At 42.0% G+C, this 22,853-nt stretch overlaps 1 protein-coding gene and 1 pseudogene across 1 annotated transcript; both read left to right on the forward strand.

Moving 5' to 3' along the window:
- Positions 1–15,751: 15,751 nt before the first annotated feature.
- Positions 15,752–22,421, forward strand: LOC123489647. Its single transcript, XM_045220077.1, has 6 exons — positions 15,752–15,780; positions 17,036–17,091; positions 18,208–18,507; positions 18,672–18,731; positions 19,053–19,109; positions 21,053–22,421. The coding sequence occupies exons 3-6, from the start codon at positions 18,234–18,236 to the stop codon at positions 21,274–21,276; spliced, it is 615 nt and encodes a 204-aa protein (XP_045076012.1). The 5' UTR covers positions 15,752–15,780; positions 17,036–17,091; positions 18,208–18,233; the 3' UTR covers positions 21,277–22,421.
- On the forward strand, positions 19,594–19,795 carry LOC123489650 (annotated as a pseudogene).
- Positions 22,422–22,853: the final 432 nt, after the last annotated feature.

Genomic DNA, 22,853 nt, shown 5'->3' on the forward strand with positions numbered 1-22,853 from the left:
TGGGGACAAAGATTGTACTTTTTGGAGAAATGTCCTCTGGTCTGATGAAACAAAAATAGAACTGTTTGGCCATAATGATCATCGTTATGTTTGGAGGAAAAAGGGGTAGGCTTGCAAGCCGAAGAACACCATCCCAACCGTGAAGCACAGGGGTGGCAGCATCATGCAGTGGGGGTGCTTTGCTGCAGAAGGGACTGGTGCACTTCACAAAATAGATGGCATCATGAGGGAAGGAAAATTATGTGGATATATTGAAGCAACATCTCAAGACATCAGTCAGGAAGTTAAAGCTTGGTCACAAATGGGTCTTCCAAATGGACAATGACCCCAAGCATACTTCCAAAGTTGTGCCAAAATGGCTTAAGGACAACAAAGTCAAGGTATTGGAGTGGCCATCACAAAGCCCTGACCTCAATCCTATAGAACATTTGTGGGCAGAACTGAAAAAGCGTGTGCGAGAAAGGAGGCCTACAAACCTGACTCAGTTACACCAGCTCTGTCAGGAGGAATGGGCCAAACTTCACCCAACTTATTGTGGGAAGCTTGTGGAAGGCTACCCAAAACGTTTCACCCAAATTAAACAATTGAAAGGCAATGCTACCAAATACTAATTGAGTGTACGTAAACTTCTGACCCACTGGGAATGTGATGAAATAATTAAAAGCTTAAATAAATCATTCTCTCTACTATTATTCTGACATTTCACATTCTTAAAATAAAGTGGTGATCCTAACTGACCTAAGACAGGGAATTTTTACAAGGATCAAATGTCAGGAATTGTGAAAAACTGAGTTTAAATGTATTTGGCTAAGGTGTATGTAAACTTCCGACTTCAACTGTACATGTATAATGTAACCAGTAGAATCGCAGAGATCTGGATACGTCCAGAAAAGTCTATGAACCAATGGTGAAAACCGATGAGTTTGCATCATTGGGTCGTTCTGTAAGTGCTGTTAATGTGAAGTGGAAACGTCTAGGAGCAACAATGGCTCAGCCGCGAAGTGGAACGGGACTGCTGAGTGCTGAAGCGTATAGAGCGTAAAATCGTCTGTCCTCGTTTGCAACACTCACTACCGAGTTCCAAACTGCCTCTGGAAGCAACGTCAGCACAATAACTGTTTGTCGGGAGCTTCATAAAATGGGTTTCCATGGCAGAGCAGCCGCACACAAGCCTAAGATCACCATGTGCAATGCCAAGTGTTGGCTGTTGTGGTGTAAAGCTTGCCGCCATTAGACTCTGGAGCAGTGGAAACGCATTCTCTGGAGTGATGACTCATGCTTCACCATCTGGACGAATCTGGGTTTGGCGGATGCCAGGAGAACGCTACCTGCCCCAATGCATAATAATTATAATAAATAATTGGTCATTTAGCAGACGCTCTTATCCAGAGCGACTTACAGGAGCAATTAGGGTTAAGTGCCTTGCTCAAGGGCACATCGACAGATTTTTCACCTAGTCGGCTCGGGATTAGAACCAGCGACCTTTCGGTTACTGGCACAACGCTCTTAACCACTATGCTACCTGCCGCCAACTGTATAGTGCCAACTGTAAAGTTTGGTGGAGGAGGAATAATGGTCTGGGGCTGTTTTCATGGTTAGGGCTAGGCCCCTTAGTTCCAGTGAAGGGAATTCTTAACGCTACAGCATACATTTACATTTTAGTCATTTAGCAGACGCTCTTATCCAGAGCGACTTACAGTTAGTGAGTGCATACATTTTCATACTGGCCCCCCGTGGGAAACGAACCCACAACCCTGGCGTTGCAAGCGCCATGCTCTACCAACTGAGCATACAATGACATTCTAGACAATTTGGTGCTTCCAACTTTGTGGCAACAGTTTGGGGAAGGCCCTTTCCTGTTTCAGCATGACAATACCCCCATGCACAAAGCGAGGTCCATACAGAAATGGTTTGTCGAGATCGGTGTGGAAGAACTTGACTGGCCTGCACAGCGCCCTGACCTCAACCCTATTGAACACATTTGGGATTAATTGGGAAGGGGGGGATTGGGGGGTGTTAAGTTGCGTAATTCAAATCTGGTATCAGAACAGAATTTAACACTAAGTCACTGTATATATTCTCAGCTTTTTTATTAATATAATTAGTCAAGCGAATAAATGGTAAATGCAATCTTCGTATATACGGGTTCAATGTAAAACCTCGCAGGGCAAAACAAAGAACTAACTGTCCCAACCCAAAGTTATTCTTTTAATACTCTGTCAGAGTAGAGGCTGAGCGTGGTTTAAACTTACTCAGCCTATCGTTGGCGCACAGGCTGGTCCCAGCCTCTTGGCGCTTCACTGTTGCCGGGCATTAGTTGTTTTTTGCAACTTGTCTCGAGAGTCAGCAACCCTCAGACATAGTTTCCTCTTCTTCATTGTTGCAGTACACATGTCCTTGAACGGTTTAACAAAGAGGCAGTGTGTGTGTGTGTGTGTCACAAGTCTATCTCAGCCTCCCCTAACGGTTCCTCACATTAGTCACAGCTTGTTATGTTAAACAATCTATATCAGTACAGCACAAACCTATTATGTTTAATCATTAATGTATTATTTTTAAGCTAGGCATCACATCTAATTATAAGAAAATAGATCCCAACAATCCCCCCCTTTTCACACCCGCTGGGTGTGAACCCAAATAAGAAATTCCAGGGGGAAATTTAGGATTCCCCCTTTTGACACCCAATAGGGTGTCACTCATTAAAATACAATACAAACAAAAGAATCACACTTTTATTAATAGGCAATAATGATAATTAAAAGGGCTTCAGTCCTTCCATCTACACCTAACTTGTACTAAATAAATAGGTCATTTAGCAGACGCTCTTATCCAGAGCGACTTACAGGAGCAATTAGGGTTAAGTGCCTTGCTCAAGGGCACATCGACAGGTTTTTCACCTAGTCGGCTCGGGATTAGAACCAGCAACCTTTCGGTTACTGGCACAACGCTCTTAACCACTAAGCTACATGCCGCCCCAGATGGCTACCAGCCACCCAGGAACTTCAAACCTTCACATAGGAAAGACAAACATTCACAATAGTTAAAATGGATTTATAAAACATAAACAGGGAATTTTTGATTCCCCCTTTAGACACCCACTAGGGTGTTACTCCACCACCTCACCAATAGCAAACCAAGGGTCATCCTTAGTCAACCCCATTTTCCTCCGAAAGCTAGACTCAGTTTCTGCATCTCCTTCTTGAGCCTCCAGCAAAGGCATCATACCAGCAGTGTGCACGACATCTGTAACAGACTTTCTCAGACAAGGGATAATACAGGCAGCACAGCACATCAAAATTAAAAACATAACGATTAGGGTCAGAAATCCAGTAACCACCAGTGCAGCATACTTACCAAACCACTCACCCAACCAAGAAAAGTCTGGTTTCCTCCACTCCAGCCATGCTCTTCATTTCAGCTGATAGTTTATCTAAACCAACTAGGGCTTTAGAGATACTCCTGTCAGGACTGGTATTGTCAGGGATAAATGTGCAACAATGGCTTACCATTCTATAGACACCGCCCCTTTCTGCCTGATCTCGAGCCAACCTCTTTTACTAAGTCATGAGTGAGATGGCGGAAAATTGTTCAGAGATCCCTTTTGCTGCATCCCTAGTCTAGCCAATAAATCGTTGTTGGTCGTAATAGATATAATTAATCCAATCCACAATTTTGTTTGTCACCCACCAAAAGAACGTGGTAGTAAACCCTTCCCCTAATTGTTTCATAGCTCGGTATCCATCCGATACCCCCCTTGGTATCCCAATCGCATCCATCTAAATAGGGCTATTCTCCTTCTTGTTAAAACTCCTCCTACATCTGTTTAATCCTTGGTTCCTGGTGACTAATTCTAACTAGCTGAACCAGTAGAACCAGGGCGCACGTATCTAGCCACCCTTTTGGAATTATCTGCCTTATACTGCCTTTACTGGCACACGCCCACCACACATCGGTTACAGGGGCTGTAAGGTTTAGAATTCTCTCCTGTGCTTCCGAATTTAAGTCCGTCACATTACTACTATCTCCAATTGATAATTGGTGATGTCTTTGTTTCTCTTTACCCCCCCATCTGGATGTTCAGTCCCGCCCGGTCTCATATCCCCGTCCCCAAGTGTGTTTAAACACTTGAGTCTAGGAACAATCCGCCGTGGGGGCCGAACACGAATATAATGGGATTTTATCATCCCAATTTGCTTATTGACATGTACCCCACCCGTTGGCTACGTCCCTAACCCTTATTTTGATTCTGACTCCCATTTTGTAGGCCACTCGTCCTTGACGGTCAGTATGTCAGGTCGCTTCTCTTCTCTTTTCCTTCTTAACAATGGTAAGGGCATAGCGTAATTGGTGGTGGATCTTGACATATCAAGACCATTGCCGAGACTATGATGCAGCTCAAGTCACCCATATTCCCAAAAACCGCCAACCCTCTCCTGTCCTCAGTCTTTCTGCTTGGTACTACCCCATACTCACACCCTGAGAACACACTACAGTGATGATAGGTCGGGGTAGGAGATCTTCGTTAACAGAGGTGATCCCCAGACCCTATTGGTCCAGTTCTTGTCTCTAACTCTGCGTGTGTTCAGTGGTGCTTGCATGTGTTCTTACCTTTTTGCAGTGGGTAACGTGGACCCAGGTTGCTCTTTCTGCTATTCTAATGGCAAAGGCAGTGACCAATATAACCTGATAGGGCCCTTCCCAACAGGCCTGCTTCCAGTTTTTCTTCTTTAGGGACTGGATCCTCACCAGTCACCTGGTTAGATAGAGTGGGTCACCTACTCCTTTAGTTCACCTGTGGGGCACAAAACCTCTGACATACGGGTGTGGTTAATTAACTACCTTCACACGTGTTCTGCTCTCAATTTCTATTTCTGACTGCTCCGGTCCTTCTAACTCGGGTATTCTGTATGGTCTACCAAATCCCTTCTCCAATGGCAATAACCCTTCTTTATCTGGAGTTCTCCTGATCATCATTAATACTATCGGTAGACCTTGTACCCCATTTCTTCCTGCTCGCCTGTGTGTTTTCCTTAACCCCTCTCTAATAATACCGTTCACATCAGTATTCTCTTTCTAGACTGTATCTAAAAAATTGTTTTTTTAAAAGTATTTTGTCCTCTCCTTCGTGTATATTTATTATTTAATCCTACCATCTACTATCATCCCCCTTTTGACACATGTTTTGCCCATGTGTCAATATTACCACCTACCTAAACAATCACTTAGGTAATATTGGTAATTTATCATCCAATTGCCATCCCTTATTTATTTTGAGACTGTCCCTTCCTTCTTTATTGCTCCTATCTTCCTGATACTGTAGGGGATTTCCCTCAATCCTGGGAAAAAAACTAAAACATAAAACTCCCCCCTCAGAACACATCAGATAACTCCACGTATCATTAAATTCACTAAACCTATAAATAACAAACCCATAACCACCTTCCGGTAATCTACTGATTTAAACCTGTTGCATTAATTTATTAAAATATAAACCTACTGTTTAATAAATGTTTGCATTGAACACATCTCTCAGTCTCTCTAGGTATTGACTAATAATCTCACTGTCTCCCTGCTTACACTCGTGGACTTTGGAGAAGTCAGCATGTCTGTGATAATATTCTCTCAGATTATCACAGAGTTGTGCCAATTTATCTCCATAAGCCCCTCCTTCTGCCCACTCTAGAACCCCTGTATTCAGCTTAAAGTTGGCGGTCAGCCCTTCCATATCTCTTCTGAACTGGTGTACCCCCGTCTTAGGGTTGGGTATCCCTTCCACTGCTCTCACTACATCTCTCTGCTTCGTTTACTAAATCCTAGCATTAATAAATTCTATCCACACACCACCAAAAACGAATAACATATTTGCATACACATAACTAGAAAGCATGAATTTAATACCATTCTTGCTTAAACAATGCAATTCAACCTTTCTCAAATCTAATTACCTCTGTTATCAACTGAAATTATAGCCACCTCTTATGAAACCCCCAATCTGTCATTGTTTAGAATACAGCAGATATAGGTAACTGTCAATTCTAAGTAGGCTACAAATAACACCAAACACATGCCGTAGTTGACCAGCATATATTGAATTTATCTCCATAGTATTAATATCCAATGTAGTGATTGACGTTCCTTCCATTTATTATATTATTATATTAATCCTAAATTGGCTTTGTACAATATTATATTAATTATGTCTCACCCATGACGTATGTCTACGTTTGGGTGAGCAAGTTAATATATAATTATTATTCCAATTATTATTTTATGAAGTCTCTAGCCTCTAATTCAACACAAAACCCCATCATCAATTGTACTCCCAGCAGAACTGAAAAAAAAGAAAACATACTGTGATTTCCAGGAGACTGCACCTTTGTTTCTGGCCTCACTATCTCCCCGAGAATTGGCCCTCCCCTCAAAGTCCCTCCCAATCTGCTCTTGGTAAACTGCAAACCTTTTATTGCTTCTGGTCTCATAGGGTATTGCTTCTGATATGGCCTATGATTAGATTTGGGTATCACCTGTACTGGAATTACCCCTTTTATTAATCCTACGTCTGCTGGACCCCGGGACCACAAATGCTCTGGAACTTCTTTTAAGTCTGACTCCTGTTGTTCTGTCAACAGGTATTCCTCTCATCTGCATCTGCTATTCTCATCTAAATGTACTCCGGGAACTGAATTGGCTTTCCAATTCAATTTCCGACGATACCCATCTGTGGATGGGCTGTGTTGATCTCCACTCAAAATATTGACCCAATCAGTGATCCTCTTACCCTTGGATACCCACTGGCCCATGTCTTTCCAGTCCTCTGCTGGCTCCTTTGCTAGGGACACATGTGGGCTCCATCTTTCCCTGAACTTTGGGGCCCTAGTTCCACCTCCACTGCTGCGTGGGTGTTGTCATAGTGAAACCATTTCAAGGCTATAGTCCTTTCTGTGGTTTTAAATAATGCTTCCTCATAGATTGCATCTGGACCTGGGTGTTGGTTATACCAGAGAGTACAGTGTAGGTCATCGGGGGACATTTTAGTGGGGCCTGGTACTACATCATCAGCAAGTTCCATCAAGGTTCGGGGAATATCAGTTATTCCCCCCCTTAACAAATCTTGACTATACCAATAACATTGCTCCCCTTCCCCACAGACCACCATATTGTCTCTGACTATGTGTACATCACGTCCTAGTAAATTTACCGGACACAGCTTAGATATCAGGATGGGTATGGTTGCCTCTCCTCCTGATTGGTCATGTTTTAGGGTTATTGGGGCTGATAACCTTTCAATAAATTGATGACCAGAGGCCCCATCAATTGATTTTCTCCCCCATCAACCCTGACTCCATCTGGCTTGTCTGTTGCACAGATTTACAGCCCTCTAACCAATTGTACTATTATGTGTGTTTTTCCGCGTTATTTGTAATTTATTTTGTACATAATGTTTCTGCCATCGTCTCTTATAACCAAAAAGAGCTTTTCTTCAACGAGGCGGCCGCAAAGGATATCCTACAGACACGCGACAAGGCCCAAATCCCCGTCATTCGCATGAGGAAGAGAGACGGGGATATCGTGGACGAGGGGTCGGGTGCCTTGTAAGGATCCGACGGCGAGCGAGTAAACTGCAGCTCCCATCAATCCTATTAGCCAATCTTCAATCATTGGAAAATAAATTGGATGACCTAAGATTACGGTTATCCTACCAACGGGACATTAAAAACTGTAATATCTTATGTTTCACCCGAGTCGTGGCTGAACGACGACATGGATAACATACAGCTAGCGGGCTATACGCTACATCGGCAGGATAGAACGGCTGACTCCGATAAGACAAGGGATGGCGGTCTGTGTATATTTTTAAACAACAGCTGGTGCACAAAATCAAATACTAAGGAAGTCTCGAGGTTTTGCTCGCCTGAGGTAGAGTATCTTATGATAAGCTGTAGACCACACTATTTACCAAGAGAGTTTATCTATATTTTTCATAGCTGTCTATTTACCACCACAAACCAATGCTAGCATTAAGATTGCACTGAATGAGCTGTATAAGACCATAAGTCAACAGGAAAACGCTCATCCAGAGGCAGCGCTCCTAGTGGCCGGGGACTTTAATGCAGGGAAACTTAAATCCGTTCTACCTAATTTCTACCAGCATTTTAAATGTGCAACCAGAGGAAAAAAAAACTCTAGACCACCTTTACTCCACACACAGAGACGCATACAAAGCTCTCCCTCGCCCTCCATTTGGCAAATCTGACCATAACTCTATCCTCCTGATTCCTGCTTATAAGCAAAAACTAAAGCAGGAAGCACCAGTGACTCGGTTAATCAAAAAGTGGTCAGATGACGCAGATGCTAAGCTACAGGACTGTTTTGCTAGCACAGACTGGAACATGTTCCGGGATTCTTCAGATAGCATTGAGGAGTACACCACATCAGTCACTGGCTTCATCAATAAGTGCATCGATGATGTCGTCCCCACAGTGACCGTACGTACATACCCCAACCAGAAGCCATGGATTACAGGAAACATCCGCACTGAGCTAAAGGGTAGAGCTGCCGCTTTCAAGGAACGGGACTCTAACCCGGACGCTTATAAGAAATCCCGCTATGCCCTCCGACGAACCATCAAACAGGCAAAGAGTCAATACAGGACTAAGATTGAATCGTACTACACCGGCTCTGACGTGCGTCGGATGTGGTAGGGCTTGAAAACTATTACAGACTACAAAGGGAAGCACAGCCGCGAGCTTCCCAGTGACACAAGCCTACCTGACGAGCTAAACCACTTCTACTGCTCGCCGAGGCAAGCAACACTGAAGCATGCATGAGAGCACCAGCTGTTCCAGACTGACTATGTGATCACGCTCTCCGTAGCCGATGTGAGTAAGACTTTTAAGCAGGTCAACATTCACAAGGCCGCAGTGCCTGGACGGATTACCAGAACGTGTACTCGAGCATGTGCAGACCAACTGGCAAGTGTCTTCACTGACATTTCAACATGTCCTGACTGAGTCTGTAATACCAACATGTTTCAAGCAGACCACCATAGTCCCTGTGCCCAAGGACACTAAGATAACCTGCCTAAATGACTACCGACCCGTAGCACTGACGTCTGTAGCCATGAATTGCTTTGAAAGACTGGTCATGGCTCACATCAACACCATTATCCCAGGAAACCCTAGACCAGGGGTGTCAAACTCTATTTTAGCTCAGGGGCCACATGGAGGAAAATCTATTCCCAAGTGGGCCGGACCGAAAAAATCATGGTATATATAACTTAAAAAACAACAACTTCAGATTGTTTTCTTGGTTTTAATACGATCAACATACAACATAAAGCTGGAGCCTGAGGACAGTGTGTCCAAAATAGTACAAGCACAACATCACTATTAATCATAAAACACGTCAAGTTTATTTGAAAATTCCAAAGAAAAAAGAACACACAAACACACAATGCCTCAGTGATTAAACAGAACTGTTTCACAGATCACAGAACTATATCAGGTGTCATTTCTCAGGCAGAAATGTAGATAAAAATAATGAAATCCTGTTCCCCAAACAAGTGCAAGAACCACAGAGTCAAGAATAGGTTAAATATACAAATAAAATAAAATCAATAAAAAACAAAGACATCAACATAAAAACATATAAACATAAAGCTGGAGCCTGAGGACAGTGTCCAAAAAGCACAACATCACTATTAATCATAAAACACCTCGAGTTATTTGAAAGTTCTGAGGACAAAGAACACACAAACACACAATGCCTCAGTGATTAACAGAACTGTTTCACAGATCACATAACTATATCAGGGGTGTCATTTCTCAGGCAGAAATGTAGATATAAATAATGAAATCCTGTTCCCAAACAAGTGCAAGAACCACAGAGTCAAGAATAGGTTAAATATACAAATAAAATAAAATCAATTAAAAACAATAGCACATCAACATAAAAACATATAAACATAAAGCTGGAGCCTGAGGACAGTGTCTAAAAGCACAACATCACTATTAATCATAAAACACCTCAAGTTATTTGAAAGTTCTGAGGACAAAGAACACACAAACACACAATGCCTCAGTGATTCACAGAAGTATATCACAGATCATAGAACTATATCAGGGTGTCATTTCTCAGGCAGAAATGTAGATAAAAATAATGAAATCCTGTTCCCCAAACAAGTGCAAGAACCACAGAGTCAAGAATAGGTTAAATATACAAATAAAATAAAATCAATTAAAAACAATAGCACATCAACATAAAAACATATAAACATAAATCTGAAAGCGTTGCTCAAACTCCCGTAACAGTCCCGTTATTTTATCTTTGAACCGCCTCATGTCTGCCACATGTTGGGCTGCATACATTTTTCAGACAGGGGAAGTGAGCTGCATCACCACCGGCAAGTTGAGCCTCCCACAATGACAGCTTCAACTTGAAAGAACGTATGCTGTCATAATACTGTGTGACAACTTTGTTGCGCCCTTGCAGCTGTTTGTTCAAGTTATTCAGGTGCTCTGTAACATCCACCATAAATGCAAGGTCCGGCATCCATTCTGCGGAATGAAATTCTAACACTGGTTTGCCCCTTTTCTTCCATGAACTGTTCAATTTCTTCTCGAAATCAAAGAAACGCCTCAGCACAGCACCTCGGCTTAACCATCTTACCTCAGTGTGGTATGGCAGGCCATAGATGTGGTCTTTCTCTCTGAGAAGGCTGTCAAACTTCTGAGAAGGTGATTCAGGCTTCTGGATCGGATGAAATTAACAGTTTGGATGACCACCTTCATGATGTTATCCGCCTTTAATGACTTGCAACACAAAGCCTCCTGGTGCAAAATACAGTGAAAAGTCAAAAAATCACGTCCTCCATTTGCAGATTGCACTTTCTCTCTGAACTTTGTCACAACGCATGCTTTTTTCCCGATCATTGAGGGCGCACCATCTGTAGCCAGGCTGACAGCGCGGGACCAGTCCACTCCGACCCTGTCCAGCGCGGCCGACAAGTGCGGTAAAAATATCAGCTGCTGTCGTTAGTATCTGTCATCGGCACCAACTCCACGAACTCCTCGGGTGACGGTCAATGTGTCATCAACTCCGCGGATGAAAAAATGGCCAGTTGTGCAACATCTGTAATGTCCGTGCTTTCATCAATTGCAACCAAAACGCAATAAATGACTTTACTTTTTGCTTCAACTGGCTGTCCAAATCCACTGAAAGATCGGAAATCCTGTCTGCAACTGTGTTTCTTGTCAGGCTGATATTTGCAAAAAAGCCTGCCGCTTTTCAGGGCACACAATCTCCGCTGCCTTCATCATGCATGTTTTTACAAATTCACCCTCACTAAATGGTTTTGAAGCCACTGCGATTTCATTAGCAATGAGGTAGCTAGCTTTCACTGCAGCGTCACTGATGTCTCGGCTGTGAGTAAACACAGACTGCTGTTTCTTCAGACCCGCCAACAGTTCATTCACCTTCTCTCATCTCCGCTGTCCTTGAAAGTTGTCATATTTGTCGGCATGAAGACTCACATAGTGGCGACGAAGGTTATATTCTTTCAGCACTGCAACATGCTCTGAACACACCAAACATACAGCTTTCCCATTCAATTCGTGATTAAATAGGATGACCATTTTTCTTGAAACACTCTGCACTCTGCGTCCACTTTTCTCTTTTTGACAGAGACATATTGGGGCAATGAGGGTGCCAAAGCACATAATGTTAAAAGTAGAAGCCGTAATAAATATCGGGCAAAACAAAGTAGCTCATTGGCTGCACGTGCTTGACCTACTTGCTCTGCCCCGGTATAAACAGTTTGCTTGCTTAACACAATTGCTATTGCACCATCCAGTGGACGCAATTGGAACAGCAGTTTATTTTATAGAAAAATTGCAGCGCATTTTTATACTATACAATTAAAATTATTGTATTTGTATTTTTTTTTTAATTTTTTTTTTTAATCATCTCACGGGCCGGATTAAACCCGTTTGCGGGCCTGATCCGGCCCGCGGGCCGTACGTTTGACACCCCTGCCCTAGACCCACTCCAATTTGCATACCGCTCCAACAGATCCACAGATGATGCAATCTCTATTGCACTCCACACTACCCTTTCCCACCTGGACAAGAGGAACACCTACGTGAGAATGCTATTCATTGACTACAGCTCAGCATTCAACACCATAGTTCCCTCAAAGCTCATCACTAAGCTAAGGATCCTGGGACTAAACACCCCCCTCTGCAACTGGATCCTGGACTTCCTGACGGGCCGCCCCAGGTGGTAAGGGTAGGTAACAACACATCTGTCACACTGATCCTCAACACGGGGGCCCCCTCAGGGGTGCGTGCTCAGTCCCCTCCTGTACTCCCTGTTCACCCATGACTGCATGGCCAGGCACGACTCCAACACCATCATTAAGTTTGCTGACGACACAACAGTGGTAGGCCTGATCACCGACAACGATGAGACAGCCTATAGGGAGGAGGTCAGAGACCTGGCCGTGTGGTGCCAGGATAACAACCTCTCCCCTCAACGTGACCAAGACAAAGGAGATGATTGTGGACTACAGGAAAGAAAAGAGGACTGAGCACGCCCCCATTCTCATCGACGGGGCTGTAGTGGAACAGGTTGAGAGCTTCAAGTTCCTTGGTGTCCACATCACCAACGAACTATCATGGTCCAAACACACCAAGACAGTCGTGAAGAGGGCACGACAAAGCCTATTCCCCCTCAGGAGACTGAAAAGATTTGGCATGGGTCCTCAGATCCTCAAAAATTCTACAGCTGCACCATCGAGAGCATCCTGACTGGTTGCATCACCGCCTGGTATGGCAACTGCTTGGCCTCCAACCGCAAGGCACTACAGAGGGTAGTGCGTACGGCCCAGTACATCACTGGGGCCAAGCTTCCTGCCATCCAGGACCTCTATACCAGGCGGTGTCAGAGGAAGGCCCTCAAAATTGTCAAAGACTCCAGCCACCCTAGTCATAGACTGTTCTAACTGCTACCGCACAAAGAGGTTTTGTCTGTTTTTCGTTTTAACGTATCCAATATTCTGCCGGGCTCCCCGTCAACCGGGAGTCCACCGGGTGAATGATAATTTCTCCCCCCTTCTCTTCCACTCCTTACCGTCTTTACCCCCATTAATTTCTAGTGCTGACTTCAATGCTTTCAGCACCCTCTCGGTCTCTTGGTTGGTCATTTTTTGTTTTAATCTATCGTAATCTAACTATCCAAACGTATTTATTATTCCTAGTGATATATTTATTTTAGTGCAGAATAAAACTTTATAATTCAGGTCCCAGACCTATTATTTACCCGCAGGTCAATCAAACCGATATTAAATCTCTGACTAATATCAAATGTACTACAAACACTCAGTAAACCTCCTCAGTATAACCTAGGACCTAGCCAGTAATATGTTCACAATTACCGGACCTTACCTTAGAACCTAGCCAGTAATATGTTCACAATTACCGGACCTTACCTTAGAACCTAGCCAGTAATATGTTCACAATTACCGGACCTTGCCTTAGAACCTAGCCAGTAATATGTTCACAATTACCGGACCTTGCCTTAGAACCTAGCCAGTAATATGTTCACACTACGGACCTTGCCCCAGAACCTAGCCAGTAATATGTTCACAATTACGGACCTTGCCTTAGAACCTAGCCAGTAATATGTTCACAATTACCGGACCTTGCCCCAGAACCTAGCCAGTAATATGTTCACAATTACCGGACCTTGCCCCAGAACCTAGCCAGTAATATGTTCACAATTACCGGAACTTGCCTTGGAAAGAACAGAACCTAGCCCGTACAACTACGGGACCTTGCCTGTACTTATTTATCTGTGAATCATTCAAACCGATATTAGTGCGCTGTCTAATATATAATGTACTTCATTCACACGATTGGGTTGGCCTCCCAAACTTCATTCAGTCTTGTTAATAGTTCCAGACTTATTAACCACAATCGAACTTGATACCCCGTATCTAGTACATTACATTCGCTGTTATACCTCCGTTTACTCACACACACACTCTGGTTAAGTATATTGTCTAGTCGCATACATAACTGATGATCAATACCTAATACATTTCATTCATTCATTATGTCATTTGTGACCGATCGGTTTTTTAAAATTGCATTTACCACAGCACACGCTTCATACATGTAACTAATTTGTTAAATACGTTTTCAACTTGATCAATTATACAATTTTGTAACTTACATCAAACAGGTGTCTCACAAAATAAATTTGGATAATTCCAATATGCAGAACTTTAGTTATTCACAATAGGTGTCTGCTTACCTTTTTGTCTGACCGGTCAGGATTTGTGAGGCACACCGTCCGACGACAGCAATGGCCAATCGGCCGGACAAGTTCCAGCGAAGTCCTTCTACCAGATCACGTCGGTGGTCACCAATTGTTAAGTTGCGTAATTCAAATCTGGTATCAGAACAGAATTTAACACTAAGTCACTGTATATATTCTCTGCTTTTTTATTAATATAATTAGTCAAGCGAATAAATGGTAAATGCAATCTTCGTATATACGGGTTCACTGTAACACCTCGCAGGGCAAAACAAAGAACTAACTGTCCCAACCCAAAGTTATTATTTTAATACTCTGACAGAGATAGTTCCCGTTCAAAGCGGGCCTGTCAGAGTAGAGGCTGAGCGTGGTTTAAACTTACTCAGCCTATCGTTGGCGCACAGGCTGGTCCCAGCCTCTTGGCGCTCACTGTTGCCGGGCATTAGTTGTTTTTGCAACTTGTCTCGAGAGTCAGCAACCCTCAGACATAGTTTCCTCTTCTTCATTGTTGCAGTACACATGTCCTTGAACGGTTTAACAAAGAGGCAGTGTGTGTGTGTGTGTGTCACAAGTCTATCTCAGCCTCCCCCTAACGGTTCCTCACATTAGTCACAGCTTGTTATGTTAAACAATCTATATCAGTACAGCACAAACCTATTATGTTGAATCATTAATGTATTATTTTTAAGCTAGGCATCACATCTAATTATAAGAAAATAGATCCCAACAGGGGCAAGTGTTTAAATTGTGCAATAGCCTTTAGCAATCATAATAAGTGTCTGGTAGCAGCAGCTGTGATGTGTGTGTTGCATTAATGTGTGTGTGTGTCTGTGTCTGTGTGTTAAGGTGCAGAGAATCAGAGCAGGTCCAGTTCAAGTGTTCAGCAGTCTGACAGCTTGTAAATAGAAATGGTCTCTGAGCCTGTTGGTATCAGACCTCTTGCTCCAATACCGTCTGCCTGATGGTAGTAGCCTAAGGGAGTGAACAGCTCCTGGCTTGGGTGTGTGGGCTCCTTGATGATGATGCTGCTGGCCTTCCTCAGGCACCATTTCGAGTCCTGTGTACCTCAGTTGGTAGAGCATGGCGCTTGCAACGCCAGGGTTGTGGTTTCGATTCCACGGGGGCCAGTATGAGAAAAAAAAATGGGGGAAATGTATGCACTCACTAACTGTTAGTCGCTCTGGATAAGAGCGTCTGCTAAATGACTAAAAAAATGTCCTGGATGGAAATGTTTTCTTTAAAAGTACAAGTAGTTGGCCCTGGGGACCCATCGAGCCTATCATTGGGGTTGGCCGCTTGGGTGTATCAGGATGGGCGGAAAATGATGCACTGATTAATGAACGGGTGCACAAAACGAACGCTCACTGACACCGCCTACCACTAAACAACTCCCTCCGGTTTCCCGCCAGAGCAGTTCAGAAACAGCATGCAGTGAAGAAGTGCGGTGGTCTGGCAATGGCGCTGGTACGTAGACGTACTTATTTTAACTAAGCAAAATGTGAATAATGTTTATTTAAAGAGTTTGCTTCGTTTCATCATGATGGCTCAGTTTATTGAGCCAGATGTGAGATTACAAATTATATGCATGAGTTTAAGACTTTGATTTAGATAATAGCCAGCTAACGTCAACTAGATAAACACTTCAGGTGACGCAAAAGCAAATATTTTGTATGACTAAATCTAAACGGTTTCCCCTTTTATCTGTGGCTAAAACCTGCCTGGCTGCACTGGGTTTTTAGCTGCTTTCTAGAAAGCACTATGTACTCACGTGAACAAGAATTTTCCCGCGCGGGATAAAAACTCATTATTGTAACTTTTAGCTAGACCCAATAAGTATTGTGCCAGTTTTTGAAAAACCCGCTAGATGGTTTTGCTATAAAAATCGAATTAAGGTAGCTACTGCTCAAATTCTGGAAACGTTCAGCTGTAGCTGGATGGTGTTAAATGTTGTTTACATGTATCCGCCTACATTGATCTTCGCTATTGGTAGAACTTTAGCGCGAATATTAAAAACAAGGAAGTGGTAGTCTTTCTTGACTGGGCCGTGGCGGGAACATACCTTTCCCTCAGGCCGTGGTTGCCTCCCCCCGGCCGTGTTATGGTGTTCATAGATACTGTAGCTTCCAGCATACGGCTAGTGCTGTTGTCCTAGTTAGGTCTTAGATTTCCGAGACTAAAGTTCATATTCAGCTGTAACTAGTTAATCAAGATGCATTTCTGCAGGTGAGTCTAATGCTAGTTCGTCGATGTGGCATCAATTTTGACCGAAATCTACTGTTTAGTCAAAGTGAACTATTTACTTTTAATGCGACTTTGCTCTATCGCAAGCTAGCTAGCAAAATCAACGCTAGCAACCCGCTCGGCTTAGCTACACGATTTAAGCAAACTTTGATACGTCGCGTTATTTTCATTGACCGGCGTCTGTTATAATGTAGGTTAACGTTAAAGCTGACGACATAGATCACTAGCTATAATATCTGTGTAACGTCAGCTAGTTTAGTAGTTAGTGGCCCATGATGATGTAGCGAAGTTAAATGCGAAGCCAGTGAGCAAATGGGCTAGCTAGTTAGCTATTAATAGATGGCTAACTGTTAACGTTATATGGCTCTGGTAATGTTTCAAACAGGTGTGATTAACGCTATATTAATAATGGCCATCTCCTAACAGTCACTTGGTTAAATGAAAGTTTTTCGTTAACAAGTTGTTCATTTCTTCTTAGTTGGCGGAGGGTTGTCGCAGTCATCTGGTTCCTGCCTTCCAGCCAGTCGAAATCAGGTTTGTTTTAAATAATTATACCACTGGAATTGAGCATTGTCATAATATGAATGAAAATGTACTAGCTACACTACAACAACACAAAACAAATAGTAAATAACTTTTGGTCATGTAGTGTATTTCTAGTTTTTTGTGGACATAGTTCGAGTGGATGTTTTTGTTCCCTGCAAGTTTCTATTTGCTCAGAAAGTGTCCTAGTTTTTGGAAAATGTGCAATGCAAAACACCTCAGTGGGAATCAGTTAAAATGGTGCACAGTACATGTATCTTCTGTATTTGTTAAGTCATTTTGGGGTGAAATAAGGGTAGAGTTTCTGAGGTTTCCAAAACCTTATTGCACACTATTATTTATTATTAATGGTTAGACAGAGCGTCTGGACTGTTGTACACATGGGCTACGCTGTGGTCAACGGTTAGAATGAAAACCCAATGGCTGTATGGGTTCTCGAGAGCTAGTAAAGAGTCTAACTGGCTGTTTCACCAAAAGGTTAATTTAATGCCCTGGTTACAATGGCCAGCTATTGTATGATCAGCTGTTACATCAATGTGTGGTCCTCTGTAGCTCAGCTGGTAGAGCACGGCGCTTGTAACGCCAAGGTAGTGGGTTCGATCCCCGGGACCACCCATACACAAAAAATGTATGCACGCATGACTGTAAGTCGCTTTGGATAAAAGCGTCTGCTAAATGGCATATTATTTCTTTATTATTTATTATTTATCAATAGCTCTTACATGGCTGCACTACAGCAGAGGATCCTCCAGCATAAATGTGAGTCAGTCAACATGACTGACAGGATTGAAGAAAAAATGCAATTGTCAATTTTTATCGGTCTCTTAGGGTACATTTTTACCAACATCGTTATAGCCTAAAAAAAATATTTAATGAATTATTGAAAATAATCCTGACACACACATCTTATTAGTCAATACATAACAATACTGCTTTACTTGATTTTGGTGTTCTGTAACAAGACTCGTCTTGTTGGCTGAGGGAAAGTGTATGTAGATCTTGAAAAGGAGCCTCTGGAGTAACATTATTTAATGTTCAATAATTTTAGCTGTGGCTGTAAAAAATAATGCGGTGAATAATCTGATGGTTTTTCTCCAAATGTTACAGTGCCACACCAGGATTTACTTCTTCGTATGGGGGAGTCCTTACGCATAGAAATACCGGATGATGACCAATGTCCGGTGTCAAACTTCATTGTACGCACAAAGAAAATTGGCGAAGTGTTCGAGTATAGCAAGAAGCTGTCCGAGTTGAATGTGGATCCACGTTATCAGGACAGGATCCAGTTGAAGAATGACGCCAACGGCCGTGCTGTTGTAATTTGGAATGTATCCAAAGAAGATGAAAATCCACGCTATTATGAGTACTGTGGTTTGCCTACCATTCTAAAGACATTTAAGATTACAAGTAAGAAGCCTCCTGTCCATCTTTTTTTGCATTGAAAGGATTAAGTGGAAGTACATGTGACAGTTGAGTGGTTTCTAAAGTTGCACTGTTGCTTAGCTGTACTAAAGGGATAAAACACCAGTTGATTTTGAATGAAGCTTATTTTGCTTATAATGTATTTTCAGGGAGTACTGAGAGTTCAATCACCACTGCAGCCCCCGAACCATCTACAACCACACCAGGAGGTATTATTGTCACCTGATCTTTAACCTGGAGGTAGATAAAGCAGGGTTTCCCAAACTCAAACTGGGGGACTCCAGGGGGTACATATTTTTATTTTTTCCCCTAGCACTACATAGCTGGTTTTAAAATAATCAACTCCTCATCAAGCTTTGATTGTTTGAATCAGCTGTGTATTGCTAGGGCCAAAACCAAAACATGCACCCCTTGAGGTCCCAAGGACCAAGTTTGGGAAACGCTGAGATAAAGATAAACGTTTTTGTAGTGCAGAAATATTTGTTATTCAAGCATGACAACAGTGTATTTAGCTTATGATACATTTTCAGGTAGCACTGAGACTTCAACCATCACAGCAGCCCCCCAACCATCTTCAACCAAACCAGGTATAATCGTCTTCTGATCTTTTAAGTTGAAGTAGATTGTGAGATGTGTAGTGCAGTAATAGCAAATCTGGGTTCAAAAAAATCTATCAGGCACTTAATGAGCTTGTTTGTTGCAGTAGAACCAACAGAATTGTACCAAAAGTGAAAACCCTGCCAATCTGTAATTGAAAGGCCACATTTTAACCTCACAAAGACAGCTGTGCTGTGAACCAACGCACAGCAACATTCTAAATAATGGGAGCTCTGTTTGTATTTGAAATCAAATACATTCCAAGTAATTTCTGGGGATCTGTCATGTAGAACTAGAAAGTAAAGTTGTGGAAATCTCAATGTAATTTATTTTGCAACCTCGATCAGGAGCTAGAAGTGTGTCAGATCTGGTTTATATGCTAATACATTTTGGAATGTGTATGATTGTGTATATGCCCACATCTGGCTCCTCTGGCCATATTTAGTTTGACATTCAAGATACTTTTAAACTTTTTTGGCTTCTCTGCCTTTTGTCTAAGATCAAGTGTATCTGTTATAAAAAATCTGTTCCTGTCAGTTTAATATCTGATACGTCCCCCATCTGGGGACCATATATTAAATAGGTTTTTGGAACAGGGAGCTGGAATAGGGGCTTACTCCATTCACTCCACGCATCGACCTGGTATTGCAGTATCTCCAGGAAGGGAGCACCTCTGCTGTCTGCTGATGATCTTGTAGAGGGCAAGTCTGCCACTGGACTTCACCTCTTTCACTCTGTGTAGCACTCACTTTGGTGATGCCTCAGCAGCTCTGAGCGCCAGAAAGCTCACCACACTAAGTTCAGATACTAGCCAGTCGTCCTCTCTACGAGCCCTCTGCCTCAGCACTGCTGGATTCCACTATCTCCCATTCCTCTCACGCTTCAGGCGACTTCTCAAATTATGTTGTCAAAAGGTCAGGAATTGGCAGCCAGATGAAACCAAGAAGATGGTAGTGTGTCCAGATGCATTTTTCAAACAAAAACACTAGCTAGCTAGCCAAGCCAAAAAGTGTTAACCTGTCAGTCAATCTGCAAATCCGTGGCTCAAAACCCCCAGATATATGCAATGAAAACACAATGTTATCAAAAACAAAAGAGCTAATTTAAAATAATTAAAAACAACAAATTATGTGAAAATGTACAGGAGCTCTGTTCTTAGGCCGCTACTACGACGCCATGGCAACTATAGATCATGTCCTAAACAACTTTCCAGTGCTGCGGGTGCATTACGTTTGTAAAAGTATAATTCGGTCAATTTTGGTGTCATTCACTCAAGTTTTGGACCACATGAAAGCTGCTGAGATTGCTTTCTTTCCTACAATGATTCAGAGAACATTAGCAATATAGAACGCATGGAAATTTATAAATTAACCCCATGATGTCTATATCTCCCCTGAAACCTGAATGCATGCACTACTTTATAAGATATTAATCACATTACTTTGCTTCAAAGTATACTAGCCAACATTTTATAACTGTGGGAATTAGGGCTTTTTTGTGTGCCTTTTATTTATTTTTAAGTATTGTAATATTTGCTGTGTTTTGTCAATGCTTTAGCACACCAGATTCTACTAAACAGCTGCACAATAGGACCTTGAAAAGCAGAATTTGGTGTTTGAGCAGGGCTGTAACAAAAGCCTGCATACCCATTAGCTCATCAGATGGAGTGTTAGCCACATGTTTTATACAGTACAGTACATTGACTTTGAGGCATTTATTCACCATATTGCATATCTAATACCACTAAGTATTATATCAAAGTCAATGTTAGTATCGTGACAACAATGCAGTAGTGCTATCAAGTCATTTTGTGTCATGAGAAATCATTACATAACATGGGTTTAATTGTATGGAAATTTGTGTTAATTTATATGTTAATGCTAGAACCTGGAAATAATCTAGTACTATAAGTTCTTTTTTTCTGTCTCTGCAGGTCTATCTGTTGAACATCTTGCTTGGCTGGTACCAGTATGTCTAGGTGTAGTAGCAGTAGTAGTAGTAGTAGTAGCAGTAGTATGGGTCAGGAATCGTAAAAGCAAAAAGTTGAACGAAGAACCTCCCTCGGCCGAGCTCCAAGTTCTAAATCAAAATGCATCAATGGACAAAGCAAAACAGCAGAATGATGAAAATGATGTCTTTGTTACTGAGGCTGGCTAGACTATGATTTTGCCCTGTCTGCAGGCTTGCGATGAGCATTTCTAATCAATCAGAGTAAACTTGGGGGCATGTTTTTTGTTGGTCTGCTCCGGTGGAATATTTTTGAAAGTGGATTTTAATTGCAATGCCCCATTCACTTCCATTGAGTGTTAGATAGTGGTGACTTAAGTTATTTGAAGTTTGTAGTGGCTGTTTAAAGAACTGAACCATGGATTACTGTTTCTCCTGGCCCAAAGACTACTGGCAGAGTGAGGAACCTGACAATAAGTTGTGTAAAATCCTAAACTATCCCTTTAAACCCTCAGCATTACTGTACAACTACTGTACTTCTGATTTTCTTCAACCTTTATAACTGTTGGTCATTGTCAGCATTACATTCTATGTTCCCTGTTCAGGGAGACGTTTATACTGATGTGCACAATTTACTGTACTGTTATTATACTGTATCACGCCTGATACGAAAACCATGTATTTATATTGTACGGTTACACCACTTATGATAATGGTATTGGCAAGACTAGTTAATATGTATTTATGATCAAAGATTTTATTTAATGTCAATATATATATTTTATACTGAAGGTCATTTGAAAGTATCAAATTGCACACATACTGCCTTTTTACGTGCACTTTTGTGACAGAACCTTACGTACGTACTGTTATCTAATTAATATTTTTGCTAAATGTAGATGTGAAGTGGCCCCTCTCGCTATTGAGGCTGGTCGACACAAACATTCCCTTCAGATAAACGTGACTGTTCTTTTTGTAATGATGGTTCCATTGAAGAATTAGGGATATTTTTTGCCAACTTTCCAGCCATAATGAAATGCTACATTTGATCAGGTGACAAGGATATAAATGCCTTTTCAAAGCATGCTGTCTCATCCTCCATCAGACCTTTAGAGGTTCCTGAATGTCCTCTTAACCACTGTACATGTGTATATATGTTATTTATGATAACATGTATTATAGAGGACTCCAAAGGACATACTGTGCAATGTTTGACTGACTGCTTTTAGTGTCTCAACAGTGAGTGGTCCACAATGTGTTTAAAAAACAAATCTATGTTGTATTATCAACCAGTTGTGGAGTGACACTTTAATAAATGTTTAATAAACTAACCTTTTGAATAATGTCTTATCTGATTTGGATCCAGGGTCTTTTTGTTATACAGTGCATTCGGAAAGTGTTCAGACCCCTTGACTATTTCCACATTTTGTTATGTTACAGCCTTTTTCTGAAATTGATTAAAGTAGTTTTTTTTCCTCATCAATACCCCATAATGACAAAGTGAAAACAAGTTTTTAGAAATGTTTTCAAATGTATGAAAAAAAACCCGTAATACTTATGTAAATAAGACCCTTTGCTATGAGCCTCATAATTAAGCTCAGGTGCATCCTGTTTCCATTGATCATCCTTGACGTTTTTACAACTTGATTGGAGTCCACCTGTGGTAAATTCAATTGATTGTACATGATTTGGAAAGGCACACACCTGTCTATATAAGGTCCCACAGTTGACAGTGCATGTCAGAGCAAAAAGCAAGCAATGAGGTCGAAGGAATTGTCCGTAGAGCT

The sequence above is a fragment of the Coregonus clupeaformis genome, unplaced genomic scaffold, assembly GCF_020615455.1.
Source record: "Coregonus clupeaformis isolate EN_2021a unplaced genomic scaffold, ASM2061545v1 scaf3114, whole genome shotgun sequence".
In the NCBI taxonomy this organism is placed as follows: domain Eukaryota; kingdom Metazoa; phylum Chordata; class Actinopteri; order Salmoniformes; family Salmonidae; genus Coregonus; species Coregonus clupeaformis.